The sequence below is a fragment of the Canis lupus genome, chromosome 32 (assembly GCF_048164855.1).
Source record: "Canis lupus baileyi chromosome 32, mCanLup2.hap1, whole genome shotgun sequence".
Lineage (NCBI taxonomy): Eukaryota > Metazoa > Chordata > Mammalia > Carnivora > Canidae > Canis > Canis lupus.
Window position 1 is genome coordinate 13,130,380 of NC_132869.1, and position 20,190 is coordinate 13,150,569.

The following is a 20,190-nucleotide window of genomic DNA, read 5'->3' on the forward strand; positions in this document are numbered from 1 at the left end:
CAAGAGAAAAACCAAGAACAATATGATCCTCTCATTAGATGCAGAGAAAGCATTTGACAAAATACAGCATCCATTCCTGATCAAAACTCTTCAGAGTATAGGGATAGAGGGAACATTCCTCAACATCTTAAAAGCCATCTACAAAAAGCCCACAGCAAATATCATTCTCAATGGGGAAGCACTGGGAGCCTTTCCCCTAAGATCAGGAACAAGACAGGGATGTCCACTCTCACCACTGCTATTCAACACAGTACTGGAAGTCCGAGCCTCAGCAATCAGGGAACAAAAAGAAATCAAAGGCATTCAAATTGGCAAAGAAGAAGTCAAACTCTCCCTCTTCACCGATGACATGATACTCTACATTGAAAACCCAAAAGTCTCCACCCCAAGATTGCCAAAACTCATACAGCAATTTGGTAGTGTGGCAGGATACAAAATCAATGCCCAGAAATCAGTGGCATTTCTATACACTAACAATGAGACTGAAGAAAGAGAAATTAAGGAGTCAATCCCATTTACAATTGCACCCAAAAGCATAAGATACCTAGGAATAAACCTAACCAAAGAGGTAAAGGTCTATACCCTAAAAACTATAGAACACTTCTGAAAGAAATTGAGGAAGACACAAAGAGACGGAAAAATATTCCATGCTCATGGATTGGCAGAATTAATAGTGTGAAAATGTCAATGTTACCCAGGGCAATTTACACTTTTAATGCAATCCCTATCAAAATACCATGGACTTTCTTCAGAGAGTTAGAACAAATTATTTTAAGATTTGTGTGGAATCAGAAAAGACCCCGAATAGCCAGGGGAATTTTAAAAAAGAAAACCATATCTGGGGGCATCACAATGCCAGATTTCAGGTTGTACTACAAAGCTGTGGTCATCAAGACAGTGTGGTACTGGCACAAAAACACAGACACATAGATCAATGGAACAGAAGAGAGAACCCATAAGTGGACCCTGAACTTTGTGGTCAACTAATATTTGATAAAGGAGGAAAGACTATCCATCGGAAGAAAGTCTCTTCAATAAATGGTGCTGGGAAAATTGGACATCCACATCCAGAAGAATGAAACTAGAGCACTCTCTTTCATCATACACAAAGATAAACTCAAAATGGATGAAAGATCTAAATGTCAGACAAGATTCCATCAAAATCCTAGAGGAGAACACAGGCAACACCCTTTTTGAATTCGGCCACAGTAACTTCTTGCAAGATACATCCAGGAAGGCAAAAGAAACAAAAGTAAAAATGAACTGTTGGGACTTCATCAAGATAAGAAGCCTTTGCACAGCAAAGGATACAGTCAACAAAACTAAAAGACAACCTACAGAATGGGAGAAGGTATTTGCAAATGACATATCAGATAAAGGGCTAGTTTCCAAGATCTATAAAGAACTTATTAAACTCAACACCAAAGAAACAAACAATCCAATCATGAAATGGGCAAAAGACATGAAGAGAAATCTCACAGAGGAAGACATAGACATGGCCAACATGCACATGAGAAAATGCTCTGCATCACTTGCCATCAGGGAAATACAAATCAGAACCACAATGAGATACCACCTCACACCAGTGAGAATGGGGAAAATTAACAAGGCAGGAAACCACAAATGTTGGAGAGAATGTGGAGAAAAGGGAACCCTCTTACACTGTTGGTGGGAATGTGAACCGGTGCAGCCACTCTGGAAAACTGTGTGGAGGTTCCTCAAAGAGTTAAAAATAGACCTGCCCTACGACCCAGCAATTGCACTGTTGGGGATTTACCCCAAAGATTCAGCAGCAATGAAATGCCGGGACACCTGCACCCCGATGTTTCTAGCAGCAATGTCCACAATAGCCAAACTATGGAAGGAGCCTCGGTGTCCATCGAAAGATGAATGGATAAAGAAGATATGGTTTATGTATACAATAAATATTACTCAGCCATTAGAAACGACAAATACCCACCATTTGCTTCAACGTGGATGGAACTGGAGGGTATTATGCTGAGTGAAGTAAGTCAGTCGGAGAAGGACAAACAGTGTATGTTCTCATTCATTTGGGGAATATAAATAATAGTGAAAGGGAATATAAGGGAAGGGAGAAGAAATGTGCGGGAAATATCAGAAAGGGAGACAGAAAATAAAGCCTCCTAACTCTAGGAAATGAAGTAGGGGTGGTGGAAGGGGAGGAGGGCGGGAGGTGGGGGTGAATGGGTGACGGGCACTGAGGGGGGCACTTGACGGGATGAGCACTGGGTGTTATTCTGTATGTTGGTAATTTGAACACCAATAAAAAATAAATGTATTATTTTAAAAAAGCTGATTATAATGAATATCATTAGCAAAGTACAATGACCTATGAAAGTCTAGGAGTGGTAACAATTAGTTCCACTTGGTGAGAGGGAAGAAGGAAAAGTCTGATGAAAAAGAAAAAAAAGAATAAGGCAACATTTAATGAGGCCTTAAAATAGGTGATCTCTTTACCACACAGGAAAAGTTCTCAGTTTTTCCCCATTGAGGTCTGTGGGTCTTTCATACACGGCCTTTATGATATTGAGATATGTTCTATCTATACATACTCTATTGAGGGTTTTTAAATCAAGAATGGATGCTATATATTGTCAAATGCTTTTTCTGCATTTATTGAGATGATATAGTTCTAATCCTTTCTATCGTTATTTTTAAAGATTGTATTTATTTACTTATTTGAGAGTGACAAGCATGAGCAGGGGTAGGGGCATAGGGAAAGGTGACAACCAGACTCCCCACTGAGTGTGGTGCACAATGTGGGGCTAGATACCCAGACCCTGAGATCATGATCTGAGCTGAAATCAAGAGCCAGACGCTTAACCCACTGGACACTCAGGTGCCCCCTTATTCTTTCTATTATTAATGTGGTGTATCACACTGATTGGCAAATACTGAACCACCCTTATAGACCAGGAATAAATCCCACTTGGAGGTTCCTCAAAAAGTTAAAAAGAGAACTATCCTATGATCCAGCAATTGCCCTACTAGGTATTTACCCAAAGGATACAGAACTACAGGTTTAAAGGGGTATACGCACCTGGATATTTATAGCAGCATTATCAACAATAGCCAAACTATGGAAAGAGCTCAAATGTCCATTCACTTATGAATGGATAAAGAAGATGTGGTAAATACATAACACAGTGGGAACATTACTTAGTTATTAAAAAGAATGAAATCCTACCATTCACAACAACATAGATGGAGCCATAGTGTATTATGCTAAGTGACATAAGCCAGAGAAAGACAAATACCATATGATTTCACTCATATGTGGCAAAACAGATCAACATATGGGATGGGGAAAAAAGAAAGAGAGGGAAACAAACCATAAGAGACTTTTTAAAAAAGATTATATTTAGGAGAACCCAGTTGGCTCAGTGGTTGAGCATTTGCCTTTGGCTCAGGTTGCGATCCTGGGGCCTGCTTCTCCCTCTGCCTATGTCTCTGCCTCTCTCTGTGTCTCTCATGAACAAATTTTAAAAATCTTAAAATATATATATTTATTTAGAGGCACCGAGGTGGCTCAGTTAGTTAAGCAGCTGCCTTTGGTTCAGGTCATGATCCCAGTATTCTGGGATCAAGCCCCACATTGGGCTCTCTGCTCAGCAGGGAGCCTGCTTCTCCCTCTCCCTCTGCCTGCTGCTCCCTCTGCTTGTGCTCTGTCAATGAATAAAATATTTTTAAAAAGATTATTTGAGAGAGACAAAGTACACAAGTGGAGGAAGGGGGAGAGGAAGAGGCAGAAAATCTCAAGCAGACTCCATGACGAGTATGGAACCAGATGTGGAGCTTGATCCCATGAACCCAAGACCATGACCTGAGCCAAAATCAAGAGTCAGACCCTCAATCAACTGAGCTACTCAGGCACCCCAACCATAAGAGACTTTAAAAAAAAAAAAAAAAAGATTTTATTTATTCATGAAAGACACACACAGAGAGAGGCAGAGACATAGGAAGAGGGAGAAGCAGGATCCCAGTGGGGAGCCAAATGCAGGACTCACTCCTGGGACCCTGGGATCACGACCTGAGCCAAAGGCAGATGCTCAACCACTGAGCTACCCAGGCGTCCCGCCATAAGAGACTTTTAACAATACAGAACAAACTGAGGGTTGATGGAAGGTGGTGGGTAGGTGGTGGGCTACACTGGTGATAGGTATTAAGGAGGGCACTCATGATGAGCACTGAGTGTTGTATGTAAGTGATGAACCACTGAATTCTACCCTGAAGCCAGTATTGCATTGTATGTTGACTAACTAGAATTTAAATAAAAATTTTAAAAGAAAAAAAATAGGTTATCTCTTAAAACCTCCTTAATTGATGGCAATTTGGCACTATCAAAATTACAAATGCACATATTCTCTTTGACAAAGCCATTTTACTTGCAGAAATTTATCTTACAGATATACTTGCATATGTGTAAAAATAATGAATGTGACATTCACTCACTACATAGATGTCTGTGATAGCAAAAGACTGAAAGTAACCCATATGTTCATAAATAGAGGACTGATTAAATAAATTATAGTAAATCCTTATAATGAAAAACACTTTACAGCTGAAAAAGGAATGAAGAAGCTCTATATCCTGACATGGAAAGATCTCCTAGATACACACTTTCAGAAAAAAAGACAAGCACAGAATGTATATCATGCTACCTTTTGAATCAGAAAGGGAAAAATGAGACTATCCATTCATGTGTATCATATATATGCAAAAAGAAATTCTGGAAGAATACATTAAAAAATTTTAACAATATAGCTACCTAAAGGTTGGAGGAAGGCATAAGAGCAGTATAGAAAATGAGTGGATGTGCTCGCTTCGGCAGCACATATACTAAAATTGGAAGAAAATGAGTGGATGTGGGATAGCAAGGGTGAAATAGAGATTTGTTTCACTGCTTATCTTTTAATTTTTTTCAAGTCAGGTTTATTAAGTAAAATTCATACTTTAGGTAGTCACGGTTCTGTGAATTTTGACAAAGATATATAGTCATGTAATTACCACTGCACTCAAGTTATAGTTTTTTTATTTTAAGATTTTATTTATTTATTCATGAGAGAGAGAGAGACAGACAGAGAGAGGCAGAGACACAGGCAGAAGGAGAAGCAGGCTCCATGCGGGGAACCCGATGTGGGACTCAATCCTGGGTCTCCAGGATCACATCCTGGGCTGAAGGCAGCACTAAACCGCTAAGCCACCCAGGCTGCCCTATAGAGTATTTCTATCATCCCAAGAGTTCTGTACAGTCAATCCCTTTTCCTCCACTCCCAGTCTTTGGCAACCTCTGATTTCTGTCCCTCACAAGCATTTAGAATTGTATTTTTAAGTTTATTCTGTGTAATGATGTCTCATTGTGGTTTTAATTTGCATTTCCCTGGTAACTAACGATGTTTACCACTTGCTATTGTGCTTATTTGCCATCTGTAGTATCTCTTCTCTGATGAAATGCCTATACAATTTTTTTGCTCATGTTTATTCATTTGGTTTATTTATTATTGAGTTGTGAGAATTGTTTATAGATTCTGGATTTAAGTCCTTTGTCAGATGTGTGTCTTGGGCTCAGACCCTGGACTTTGCAGGAGTGAGGTCTGGGTTCTGTCCATGTGTTGGGGACAGAGCCATCCCTTTGTGCCAGACCTTGTTAGCCAAGCTCCCACACCAAATGTGCAAAGCCAGAAAACCGTTTTCAGCAAATGACTATGACTCCTTGCCCCAGGGGCCAGAGTTCTCCCGCCATGCAAAACCAGCCCTTTCTCTGCCAATGGCCAAGCTACTTGGGTAGCCAGTTCATAATCAGACTGCCAGTTTATAACCATGGGATGGAAATATAACCACAGTAGGAAGCAGAACACCCTGCAGGGCACGCCCTGTGTGGCTTTCTGGATGATTGGATCAGATACTCTCACGAGAGTGGGAAGAGTTTATATGGGCCCTTTAGAAAAATGCTTTGTTAGAGGACTCTGATCATTTAAAATAATGAATTTAAAATAAAAATTAATAATAATAATAAAAAGATGTGTGTTTTGAAACATTTTTTTCCCAGTCTGGGATTTGTCTTTTTACTTGCTTAACAGTGTCTTTCAAAGAGGTGTTTAACTTTGATGAATTTTTACTATCTTACTTTTGTACCATGTAACTACATTACCTCTTCAAAAATTATATTTAAAAACATCTTTTCAGAAAAAAAGTAAGAGTGGTAGGAAGCCTGGGTGGCTCAGCGGTTGAGTGCCTGCCTTCAGTCCAGGGCATGATCCTGGAGTTCCAGGATCAAGTACCACATCAGGCTCCCTGCAAGAAGCCTGCTTCTCCATCTGCCTGTGTCCCTGCTTCTCTCTCTGTGTCTCTCATGAATAAATAAATAAAATCTTTAAAAAAAAAAAAAAAAGTAAAAGTGGTTAACAACTTAAGAGCACAATTTTATTAAAAATAAATACCTAGATATTTAAGTGAAAATGAAAAAGAAAAAAGAAATCAGACCTTGAAAAATTAAAAGAGGAGTGCCTGGCTGGCTCAGTCAGTTGAGCATCCAACTCTTGATTTCCTCTTGATTTTGGCTCAGGGTCATGAGATTGAGCCCCTAGGTTGCTCCATGCTCAACAAGAGTCTGCACTCTCTCTCTCTTTCTGCCCCTCCCATTCATGCTTGTGCTGTCTCTAGCTCTCTCTCTCTCAAATAAACAAATCTTTAAAAATTGAAAGAATTAGGGGCACCTGGGTGGCTCAGTGGTTGAACATCTGCCTTTGGCTCAAGTCATGATTCCGGGGTCCTGGGATCGAGTCCTGCATCAGGCTCCCTGCAGGGAGCCTGCTTTTCTCTCTGCCTATGTCTCTGGCTCTCATGAATAAATAAATAAAATTTTTAAAAGAAAAAATTGGAAGAATTACAACAGGAAGAAGGAAAAGCATTTTAAGTAAAAAGAACACTGTGTACAATGCACAGGAGGGAAGTACTATGTGTGTTAGAGAAAGTGTTTGATATGGCTGGAGCAAATGGTGAGAGAAAATAATGGAAAAGTAGGTTGGAATCAGGTTAAGTAAGGATGGTCTTGAATGTCATATTAAGGTGTTTGGTTTATAACATGCAGGGAAATGAAATTTATCAAAAATGTTTAAGAAAGTGACATGATTCAGAAAGTGCTTGGGATGCTTACTCTTCTGGACATAAAAAGAAGAGACAGGAAGGAGGATGTAAGAAAACCAAAGAGAAAACTCTTTTAATAATCCAAACAAGAAGACACAAGATTACTACAAATACACAGCAGTGTGAATGTGAAGGAGGGGATGAATGTCAAAAACAAAATGAAAAAACAAAACAAAACAAAAACACAAAATGAGCTCCCAGGAGAATAAATCTAGCAGTAGAAAGGAACGACACTAAATATAAGCCCAGCCCTACTGCTAGCCAAAGGGAGGGGATTCAGAAAGGGGCAGAAAGCATGACAAACTATGTAATACAGCCCCCAATGGAAATAAGAAAATAGCTGAAATTGTGGAATGGTAACAGAGAAAAAGACTTTTATAAGTTTTGTTAAGTAGGTCACTACAGCCCTAGGCACTGGAAGTTTCAGCTGACCGGTAGAAGAAAAAGCAGGAGAAAACATGGCATGCAAGAGCTGAAACACATAGGGCCAATGTAGATGCCAGCTGAAAGAATAAGGAAACTAGGGCATGCTGTAAACCAGGAGGAAAAAATAATGAACATGAAGATTCAAATCATTAAGTAAACAGAAGTTCAACTCTGAAACCATATGGAACAGAATACTGTAAATATATATAGCTCAAGACTCCTCTGTACCTCACATCCCTATTTATTGTAACTAATACATCTTAAAGGTAAATAGTAAAGGCTCTTAAACCACATAAACAACTCATTAGTAGTGTAACAGAGACTATCCATCATTCCCTTTGTAATGCATTGACTGACTGTGCTATACTAAAGACACTAAGTTTGGTAAGTAAACTTTATGTTTTAAAGGAGCCTCTTTGTGGTGATGGAATACTTTTGTATCCTGATTGTGGTGTTGGGTATGTGAACCTATACATATGACAAAGTTTCATATACTCTCTTCCCTCAAGAAAAAAGTAGGTGTAAAAATATAGTGAAAGCTGACTCAGGTCTGCATTGGAGTTAGTAATAGTACAGCAATATCTATTTCCTAGTTTTGACAATGTACTATGGTAATGTATGATATTATCTAACTGGGGAAGGCTAGATGAAAGCTGCATGATAACTGTACTATTTTACAGTAGCTCCCCAAATCTGTTCCATACTCCAAAACAATGTCAGGTCTACAGAAGACAGAAGACAAACTGATTAATGCAAAATTCAGAATGGAGGTTATGTCTAGAGCTGCAATGGCCAATATAATAGCAACCTAAAACTAAATGAAATTTAAAATTCAGTCCCTAATTTGCTCTAGCCACACTTCAATTGCTCAATATCCCATGTAGCTAGTGGTTACCATATTAGTAGGATACAGAACATTTCCAAACTCACAGTAACTTTAGTTAGACAATGCTGCTTAAGAAAAGGGGATGAGATGCACGGTGGTAATGAGCTAGTTCTTAACCTAGATGGAGGCCACAGATGGTCTAATATTCTTCCTTTAAAATTTTATGTGTTTTTTTACACTCTTCTGGAATATAAAATAAAGCAAGACAAAATAAAAATATTGATTTTTGCAAATACATAATGGCATACCTAGACAAGTGATTCAATTCAAGTTTCTTAAAGGGAATAAATAAAATTGTACAATATGAAACAAATCTACAAAGTCAACTTTTGGTTTTATATTAGAGTAACAATATGAGAAACTATTTCAATCATAATTATGATCCAAAAGGTATGAAATTAATTTTATTTGTGATTTTAGAGGTTTATTGAAAACTATGAAAATCCTACTGAAATCCTAAAAGGAACTAACTAGTGATATATAAAAAGAGGGAAAGTTCATTCTTTACACAGACTGAACTATGTTTAACCACAGTAACATTCTCACAAATTTCTTCTCTCACTCTTCCATAGTGCTAACCTGATCCTTACCCAGGTTAAACCCAACTCTTAGACTAAACTTTACCTCTAAACAAGCATTTAAAGGTGTCTAAAGAAAAACATACAACTGTAATGACAATCTCACCCTAAATTATCATAATACTCAAATGAGCTTTCAGCAGAGGCCAGCAATCTATTTTGCTGAAGCTAGCTCACCTCTCCCTCTTCATGGTAGCTTTCATTTGTCCTCTTCTGTCTTCAACCTCCAGCACCATTCTGCACTAAGAAAGGGCACCTGGGTGGCTCATTCGATTAAAGAGCCTGCCTTTGGCTTAAGTTGTGTTCCCAGAATTCTGGGAGCAAGACCCACATCAGGTTCCCTGCTCCCCAAGGAGCCCTGCTTCTCCCTGTCTCCTTCCTTCTATCTCTCATGAATAAATCTTCAAAAAACTTAATAAAAATAAAAAAATAAGAATAAACTAAGGAATGAAGTATTTTACTTCCCTTTCAACTCCTTCCTGTTTAACCAATCTTCTTTCAAATAAAACAGCTCTCGGTGAACTGTCCAACTCTTGACTTCAGCTCAGGTCATGATCTCAAGGTCATGGGATGAGGAGCTCTGTGCTCAGCAAGGAGTGGGCTTATCCCTCTTCCCTCTGCTCCTCACTCTCTCCAAAATAAATAAATAAAAAAGCTCTCCACTCTCTCTAAAATAAATAAATAAAAATTTAATAAAATAAAACAGCTCTTCCATAAGCAGCCTAAGATGATCTCTGAAAATGGTTCGCTATTTACTTGACCCAGAAAACCCTACATAATCATGCAAATTAAGAGGTTCAAATCTTCCTGTTCACTTTAGGAACACACATGAAACTGAGCAGGCCATCAAGGGTATGCACACATGAAATGCCACCAAATATCTGAAAGATGTCACACTGCAGAAGCAATGTGTACCATGCTGTTGCTACACTGGTAGGTATGTCCAGGACAAACAGTGGGGCTGGATACCGGGTCAGTGGCCCAAAAAGAATGGGGAACTTTTACTGCACGTGCTTAAAAATGCAGAGCAATGCTGAACTTAAGGATTTAGATGTGGATTCTCTGGTCATTGAGCACATCCAGGTGAACAAACACCCCCAACATGCAGAGTAAAATTTACAGAGCTCACGGTCAGATTAACCCATAAATGAGCTCTTTCTGCCATACTGAGATGATTCTTACTGAAAAAGAGCAGACTGTTCCTAAACCAGAAGAGGAAGCTGCACAGATGAAAAAGACATCCCAAGAAAAACTGAAGAAACAAAAACTTATGCCCGGGAGTAAGTTCTGCATAAAATAAACACAAATAAAAGTAAAAACAGAAAAAAATAATAATAAATGAAATGAAAACTAAAACTCAAAAAAAAAAAAAAAAAGAAAAGAAAACTAAAACTCTTCAAGAGAGTTGTCTGTACTTCCTTTCTCTATTTCTTCCCATCTCTCTCTATAACCCACTCCAATTAGGTTTTCATTGCTCTACAAAACCATTCTTAAGAAAAATCACTAATAAAAAAAAAAAAAGAAAGAAAATCACTAATAGCTTCCATCTTTGCCAAACCCAGAAAGCCAGTTCTCAGTTCCCACCTTATCTGACCTATCATCTCTAACACCCAGGATAGGATAGTATCACATGGGTGATAACTACCCACATACTTGAAGCAGTTTCTTCACTTAGCTCCCAAGATACCACAGTTTGATTTTCCTCCTACCTCACTGGCTGATTCTCCTGCCCACTCTTCTGAGCTAGCTCATAGTTCTCTTCTAACCATCATCCAGTTGTTAAAGTAACCAAATGAATCACTTTTCTTATCTAGCTATACATTCTCCCTAGCTGATCTAATCTAGTTCCATTTTTTAAAATTATCATTTATTTTTAATTATTGGGAGCAAATGATTTTTTTTTTTTTTTAGTCCACTGTCTTTCAGGTGGTGGCCTCATTGAAATACATTCCTTTCTTGTTTCACCACTACTCATCTCTCTTCCTTTGGATTTTCTCAGTGGCACATAGCCAAACCTCATCTGTTTGGGACCCCCAATGCCAGGTACTCTTGCACCCACGTGCCTTGACTATACCTTCACTCGCAATCAAATGATTCTTAAATTTATACTATTTCCAGTCCTGATCTCTCTTTTGAGCTACATATTACTATATTACTATGTCAGATCACCCTCTTGTTATTTCTATCTGGAATTTGAGAAGTATCTCAAAATTAATTTCTAGGAAATAGAACTTTTTTCCCTTATCAAATCCCACTTTTCATCATTCTTCCCCACCAAGGTTAATGGCATGACCATTCATTCATTCAGGACAAAAATTTAGGAGTCACTCTTGACTCTTCTTTTTCCTTGACATCTCAATATTAACAAATCCAAAAGAAACTGTTGTTAAATCTTTAAATATATTCTAAATATAACCATTTCTCACCACCTTCATTGGAGTACCCTAATGTCCTAAGTTCCACTGGCCCCAAGGCATTAGCCTTCTAACTTGTAACTTCCTGATTCCACTCTTGTTCTCTCCTCCACAGCCAGAGTGACTTTAAAAACAAAACAAAAAGCAAAACATGTTCTAAAAAATGAAAAACTGGGATCCCTGGGTGGCGCAGCGGTTTGGCGCCTGCCCTTGGCCCAGGGCGCGATCCTAGAGACCTGGGATCGAATCCCACATCGGGCTCCCGGTGCATGGAGCCTGTTTCTCCCTCTGCCTATGTCTCTGCCTCTCTCTCTCTCTCTCTCTCTCTGTGACTATCATAAAAAAATAAAAAAAGAAAGAAAGAAAGAAAGAAAGAAAGAAAGAAAGAAAGAAAGAAAGAAAGAAAGAAAGAAAGAAAGAAAGAAAGAAAAACTGTTCTTTAGAATAGAAACGGGATTCCAGAAATATATTCAAATAAACTAAGTACCTAAGTTCCTTTTGCATGGCTACTAATTAACACAAGAATACTGATAAAACTGAAGATAGTCTCCCTACAATTTCTAGGCACTGAAATTCTCCTATGGCTATGTTTTAAATATAATCTACTTCTGTATAGAATTCCATTATGTAATCAGCTTATTGACAGATCACGTAACAGATTATGTAACAACCCTACTCAAAATTTTCCAAAGGCTTCCTACCATATGTAGAATAAATCTCTCTGCAAAATCATACATAATCTAGGGCCAACCAACCTCTGAAACCTCTCTCGCTTCACTTAACTCCTCATCATACTACGTTATGTTGTGCTATAGCCACAGTAGCCTCCCTGCTTTTTCTTGAACACACCAAACTTACTACGCCTCAGGGCCTTTGAACTTGCTGTTCCCTTTGCTTGGAACACTTCCCTTCTAGATATTCATATGGCTTGTTCTCAAACTTCATTTAACTCTCAACTCAGTGAAGTCTTTTTTAACTAATACTTCTAAAATAGTCTGTGTGGGGGAGGGGGTACTAAAATATCTCCCATCCTCACTGCCTATCACTTTCTATGTCAATACATTGCTTTGTGTTTATTCATAGCATATACCACTATGTAAATTATGTATTTGGTTTTTATCTGTCTTCTCCAAGATAACAGAACTTCTATAAAAGCCTCAGTTTGGTCTGCTTGTTCACCACTATACTCCCAGCACCTAGATCTATGCTTCACCCATATTATGCACTCATTAAATATCAGTTATGTGTGTGAATACACAATAACCTGGTAATAATCTAAAAACTTAAGAAAAAAAGATATCTGGAAAAGAAATGGGATTCCAGAAACATTCAAATCTAGCAAGCTACACAGAACCTAAATTCTTTACCTGCTTTGGTATCTGTTAATCAAGACTTTCACTAGAATCAAAAAGATTCTCTCACAATTTTTAGGCACCTAAATTCTCATGTGCCAATATTTTAAATATAATTTACATTTATGTATACAACTCTATTATTATATAATTATCTCACTCAAAATCAGTATTTCAAAGTCTGTGCAACTGATTTGTGAGAAAACGAAAATCACTGTCAGTACCAATTTAAAACAAAATTAAAGGTAAAAAGGAAGCATTAGAAGAACTGAACTGTAGTATGAGTAGAGAGGGTGCAACCAAGGACATAGGACTCGCTCATTCCCCAGTTCCCAGCAGGAGGGTTTTCTTCCCATAGAAGCAGGACTTCAGCATTTCTGAGGTTCTTCCAGCTATCTGTTGCTGAGGACACTAAGTCATGGGTTACAAGTTCCTTTCTTGCACCCAGCCTCCACTCATGGAATGGAGGCCCTACCTTGGGTATGTGCTGATAATACTGGGGCCCCAAAAGTCCTTCCCCAGCTCAAGAGGCAATGCTTCCATGCCAGAAGAGATAAATTAAGAGATCTCCACCTACTGCCCCCATCTCAGTTCCTAAAAAATGAGGATGTCATTCCAAAGCTTACCATAGTCTTCATCCCAACTTTAGAGCCTTGGCTCAGAGATTTTGCCTTGGAGCAGGAGAAAGGCCATTAAAAAGATACTACCTAATCTCTTCCCAAAGGAATTTATCTCGTTTGCAACAGTAAAGTTTAAACTCAAAGCACTTTTTTTGTTGGCAAATTGAATTTAAATATTTTTAAAAATAATGAATTTAAAGTATTTTTCAAAACTAGGATTGTGGTATAGGGAAATGGAAGGAGATTCATGGATCTAATGAAAGTAAAACCAAGACTATAAGCTGGCCAGGTAAGAGAGAACCAGGGTAATAAGCCATCTGGGAAGAGGCCTCCTGAGGTCAGACAAATATAAACTCCAACCTCAGAAACTGGATTAGATTAGTTTGTCAAGGAATTTATGCCCCAGAGCACTATTGTAAACAACAGAGCAACAGCAGCAATTACTGGAGCTTAAAAACTAGGCACGGTCAGGGAAAGTGTAGAAGAGAGCCCCACCATTACAACTGTCATTCCAGGGTGACTGAAGGCAGACTGCCCCAGGAGCAACAACAGAGACTTAATACTATGTGCTGGGGAAGGGAAGGTGAGGGTGGCAGGGGGAACAGCCTTCACTAAAACAAATCCAGTTCAGTCATTAAACAAATAAACGAGTAAATAATGATCATAAGCCCTGGAAAGGAGGACCGGTGTCTACAACTGCTATGTCATCTAAAATGTCTGGTCTTCCACAAAAGAATTATAAAGACTCCAAGAGGGATCCCTGGGTGGCGCAGCGGTTTGGCGCCTGCCCTTTGGCCCAGGGCGCGATCCTGGAGACCCAGGATCGAATCCCATGTCAGGCTCCCGGTGCATGGAGCCTGCTTCTCCCTCTGCCTATGTCTCTCTGCCTCTCTCTCTCTCTCTGTGACTATCATAAAAAAAAAAAAAAAAAAAGACTCCAAGAAACAGGAAAGTATGACCTGTACATGGGGGTGGGAGTCGGAGAGAGGCAACTAAACTGCCTCTGACAGTGACTAGATGTTGATTTAAGAAGAAAAGATTTCAAAGTAGCCATCATAAATATGTTCACAGAACCAAAGGAGAGCTTGATTAAAGACATATGGAAAGGGTGACAATATCATATCAAATAGAGAGTATCAATAAAAAGAAATTTTTTTAAAAACCAAATAGAAATTCTGGATATGAGATATACAACAACTAAAATAGAATTGTAGGCTTATAGAAAGAGCCTCAGACTTCAAAAAAGACCACTGATCCTAAAGGGCCATTGTGTGTTCTTACTACAAATCCACTCTAAATTTGTGTCTAATGTACTTTTTTAAAAGCTACAACTTTCGGGATCCCTGGGTGGCGCAGCGGTTTGGCGCCTGCCTTTGGCCCAGGGCGCAATCCTGGAGACCCGGGATCGAATCCCACGTCGGGCTCCTGGTGCATGGAGCCTGCTTCTCCCTCTGCCTGTGTCTCTGTCTCTCTCTCTCTCTGTGTGACTATCATAAATAAGTTAAAAAAAATTTTTTAAAAAAATAAATAAAAGCTACAACTTTCAATAATAAAATTAATTCTATCCTATATTTTAATCACAAAATCTCTATGCTACTTCTTGAATGATGACACCCATTCTATACATAATTCATATTTCTTTTTTTAAAAGTGATACTATAAATAATAGGTTATTTCTCAAATATATAATAATAATATGAAAAATCTTACTGGTCTGACGTCACCACAGGAATTGGTAAATTGTCGAGCCAAGCCAAAATCAAGCATGTAACATTTCCTACACGTACTAGGAAAGCGACCCATGGCGAAGTTCGACTAGAAAAGCAAAGAAGGAAAATATACATATTTTTATAATATTTAGTCCTTACATCTATACTTCCTATATTTTAACTTTTCTATTCAAACTCTATATAGTACATATGTCTCAAATAAACTATTCTAATCAGTGATGTTTACTGAGTATTAATACATAATCTCGTTGTGGGTCCTTTTAATGCCTAGGATCAAGTAACTTTGAAGAATGAAGAATTTAAGTGATGCTGTAAAGTTACATACAACAACCCTGACTTAAATGGAACTCCAAGTTCCTTGAAATACTAGTCTAAATCAGTGCTTTGAAGACAGCCCAATTCTTCCTCTTTAAAATGGGAGGAACTAGGAGTGAGCAAAATTGAATACATAGCTAGAAATTAAATGAATTTCCTATAAGCATCATAAAGCTGAATTTCACTAAGTACAAAAATTAAAATTCAATTTAAGGAAACATTTAAAAACAAACTTTTGGAAAATACACTTTGCATTCTTCCCTTAAAAAAAGTAAATGTAATGCTAAATGAGCACAGACTTGCAAAGATGTGTGTAAAAAGAGAATTTATAAAGGAAAAAGGAAATTGCTACAGAATTATAGCTTTTATTTTAAAATACTGTTCTACTTAGGGAGCTTTCAGATGAAAATGGAAGTCTTCAGTCACCATGCTTCTCAAGTAGTGACATTTAGTTTGGCACAGAATTAAGAGCAAGAGAAATCTACATTACATTAAGTCTGACTCCACTAATGTTAATTTTAGTTGGCATTTTCATGTAAACTATTTAATTTGAGAAATCATGTAGCAACAGATGGGTGTAATTTTCAACTGCACCAACCAACACATGATATATTTATAGTAAATACAGTATATCAGAAATGGATCATATCCCCCTTGTAAGCAATAAAAAAAAAAAATCAAGAAGTAAAAATAAAAACATTTCAGTTATGGAAATGACAATTTCTAAGAAAAAACAGAATAGAAAAAAATACTATATATTGCCACTGTAGCACTCAGAAGAAAACATAAGGTCTTTCACAACTGATGGTTTCTTGCAAGTACAATTTGTCACTTGAGATTGAGGTCAGAAAACACTATGTATACATCTAAAAGCAACATATGTATATATTTTTACCTAGTATCAGGAAAAAGAAATCTAAAGAATACAAATTTAGGTATAAGGCTAAGTAACTAAGAATGTTAACACATATAATAATAATAGTCAAGCATTAATAATTTTTAATTTGGCTGGGAGCAACATTTTCATTGTATGAGAAAAGGTCTTGAATATTAGGTTGTAGTTTGTAATAATTTTTTTCAATAAAGAAGTTACATTTTGCATCTAGTTACAGAAATTAAAATATTACCTCATATTAATTAAAGAAAGCAAATATAGAAAGCTACATTTATAACTTATTGTGTCCCATCATCCGATTAAGAGTACAAAGCAAACTCGTTCTGTGCTTGGACTTGAAAAGGCCCCTTACCGGTTTGATGTCTCGATGCAAGAATCCCACAGAATGGATGCTCTCAATAGACTCCAGAATCTGCCTACCCAACCGAAGAGTAGTGCTAATGGTGAATGTGCCCCGGGACTGGCTACGGCGTAGATCTGCCAGATTCCGACCCTGTGGAAACCAAATAAGCACTTTCAAATAAATACTGTGTTATACGAGAAGACTGAGGAGTTACTCACTTACTATTAAAAATGTTTTGACAGGGGCACCTGGGTGGCTCAGTTGGTTGAGCATCCAACTCTTGGTTTCCACTCAGGTTGTGGTCTTGAGGTTGTGGGAACCAGCCAGGCTGGGTCCGCACTTGGCAGGGAGTCTGCTTGGGATTTTCTCTCCCACTGCTCCCCTGCCACCGCTTATGCTCTCTCAAATAAATAAATCTTTGTAAAAAGTATTTTCACAGAAAGAGCAAGGATTTTACCCAAATCGTGATCCTCTCATTCAAGAGAAGAGATTCCATTAATCTAATACATGAATGTTTCAGACAAATATAAGAATAACCACAAGTTTCTGAACATATTATATTTTTGAGTCATTGTGTTTCCCCTTATCTTTCATGTCATAACAAAATATATTCTTGATTATTTAAAAGTTTAGAAAATATGGATGCCTGGGTGGCTCAGCAGTTAAGCGTTTGCCTTCGAATCAGCACATGATCCTGGAGTCTTGGGATCAAGTTCCACATCGGGCTTCCTGCATAGAGCCTGCTTCTCCCTCTATGTCTCTGCCTCTCTCTGTGTGTCTCTCATGAATAAATGAATAAAATCTTTAAAAATAATAATAAAAATAAACAAATAAGAAAATACATGTACCAAGAGCAGTAATTCCTCATAACTGCCTAACATATTCCTATATAATCTACTTAATTTTTCTGTGTCAGAGTTTCCTTATAAAATGAGGCCAATGATACCTACCTCACAATGTTTTGTGAGGATTAAACAAGATCCATGTAAAGTGTTTAACATACTGTCTGGCATACAATAAGTATTCAATAAATGCTAATTATTGTTATTATAAACAAAAATGACATGAAACAAACTCAATTACTTATAGCAATAGGTAAAAGTAATGAAAGCAATAGGTAAAAGTAATGAAACAGAGGTTACATTTATCATTGCATTTAATCTTCACGGCACTCTAAAACAGAAGAGGTTGCAGATGACGAAAGTGAGGCTCAGAAAGTTGAAGTAATGTTAACCTATTAAGATAAAGTTGTTTTTCAAATCTAAACCTGTTGAATTCAAAGTTGTTTTTTTCCTTTACAGTGCTGCTCCATCCAAAAAGTTCTTTGTTGCCTAGGTAACAAATGAGTAATTTGATGAGAAGAGCAGGGCTACGATGCTGCAGTTCTGCAGCCCAAAGAATAAAAACTGGCTCCTCCGTTACAAGAGAATTTAAATATTCCAATCTCTCTATTCCCAAAATTTTGTAGTGTATGTTTGGGATTAATACCATTTGTACCATCACCTCAACTAAAGACAACTGATTTACTTTTGAAAAACTAATAAATTCTTAAATTTCTTCAGTACCATTTAAAATAAAATACTAAATAGCACTTAAGTAATTGAAGAATTGAAAAATTACAGGAGAATCAGGAATCTTTCATACTTCATATCTTCTTTAAAAATGCAGGTTTCTCACATCATAAATTGGCAGTTAACTTTATGATTATTTTTGAATGTTAGGACAATTCTACATCTCAGCAAATGTAAAGTGATAATCTAGAATAACAAGTTTTACAATCCCATGACAGTACCTAATAACTTTTATTAGCATTCCAATAATTTTTTTTCTCAGAAATCAATATTTTGATTTCAAAACATACATCTAGGAAACACTACAACTTTATTTGTAAACTACTTCTCTCATTATAAAGGCTTTTGAAAAAAAAAATCAATTAATCCAATTTCTATTAATAATGATTCTAAAATTTCAAATCATTTAAAATGTGAATCTAAGGTATCAATTAACAAAACCCAAAAAGATAAAACATAAGGCTATCAAGAATATGGGGAAAAGTTATTAACATGGTAAATACATGTACATTTTAGCCACCAAATTATACTTCAGAGTATAAACTAAAAGTAGTTATTATCCGTTACAAAGAAAAATTGCAAAAAATCTATATAACAATAAATAAATCATGGTATACTCATCTGACTGGTATGCAACCACATACAAAAAAATCTTTATTCATAATAACACAGAACGAATATTGTTGAATGGAAAAAGCAAATGCATTTTTCCCTAATTCTATAAATTTAATATGATCCCAATAAAAATGCAAGTGGATTTTACTATTAAAAATATGAAATACATTTAAAATAATAGGGGACCCCTGGATGGCTCAGTGATTTAGCGCCTGCCTTCAGCCCAGGGTGTGATCCTGGAGTTCCGGGATCAAGTTCCGCATCAGGTTCCCTGCATGGAGCTTGCTTCTCCCTCTGCCTGTGTCTCTGCCTCTCTCTTTCTGTGTCTCTCATGAATAAATAAATAAAATCTTAAAAAAAAATAATATAATGAACCCTCATATACCCACTCATTACCAAGAATTAACAATCATCAATTCACAGCCAATCTTATTTCACCTGTTATTCATCCCTCCCACTCCCCTGCAACACTCACCCTTTTCCCTCCATATATATATCATGATATATATATGCTGGATTATTTTCATGTAATCCCAGTATCATCTTATGTATGTGTATCAAAAAGCACATAAGAGCAAAGAGATAAAAATGTAAAATAAAAGAAGTTGTTAGCAATCCTATTATCACAAATTTGAATTGGAAATGTCAACATGAACCATGATCTATTTTCTCTTTTAAAAAATGTATATCTGGAACCCATCCACTAGAAATTAATTTAAACCAATGATCAACCTAGTTGCAAGAGACACCCATAGCCTCTAGAGATTATAGTCTCTAAATACCATTTACCACTAAGAGGAATCAGGGCTTAATGGACAAATGGCTGATTCCAGCTCTGAAGCATGAAACAGACAGAATGAGCTTGGTACATGGTATTGGACCAGAAAGTAAGGATGTCATCAAAGACTGCTGCAGTCTAGTCTTATCACCAAACCTGAGAGAGATTTTGTTGGCCAAAGATGGACAATTAAAAAGAAAAACAACTGTAATAATTGAGAGATATAAAATATGTTAAATCCATTAACTTATTTATTTATTTACTTAAGATTTTATGTATATATTCATGACAGAGAGAGAGGTAGAGACACAGGCAAAGGGAGAAGCAGGCTCCACACAAGGAGCCTGATGTGGCACTCGATCCCAGGAGTCCAGAATCACACCCTGAGCCGAAGGCAGATGCTCAACCGCTGAGCCACCCAGGCATCCCATATTTATATTTTTTTAAAGAGAAAGGTTATTAGGTCCTCTTTGGAATATATTAGGGAACCAACTCATTAT

At 37.2% G+C, this 20,190-nt stretch overlaps 1 protein-coding gene across 4 annotated transcripts in view; it reads right to left on the reverse strand.

Annotated features, from left to right (window-relative positions):
* Positions 1 to 20,190, reverse strand: part of TTBK2 (tau tubulin kinase 2) — a 174,096-nt gene that overhangs the window by 66,499 nt on the left and 87,407 nt on the right. For all 4 annotated transcript variants that reach the window (XM_072808944.1, XM_072808946.1, XM_072808947.1 and 1 more), the window contains 2 exons: positions 16,736 to 16,876; positions 15,154 to 15,258 (listed from right to left, as the gene is read on the reverse strand). In XM_072808944.1, coding sequence (XP_072665045.1) covers positions 15,154 to 15,258; positions 16,736 to 16,876 — 246 coding nt within the window. The remainder of the gene's footprint in view (positions 1 to 15,153; positions 15,259 to 16,735; positions 16,877 to 20,190) is intronic.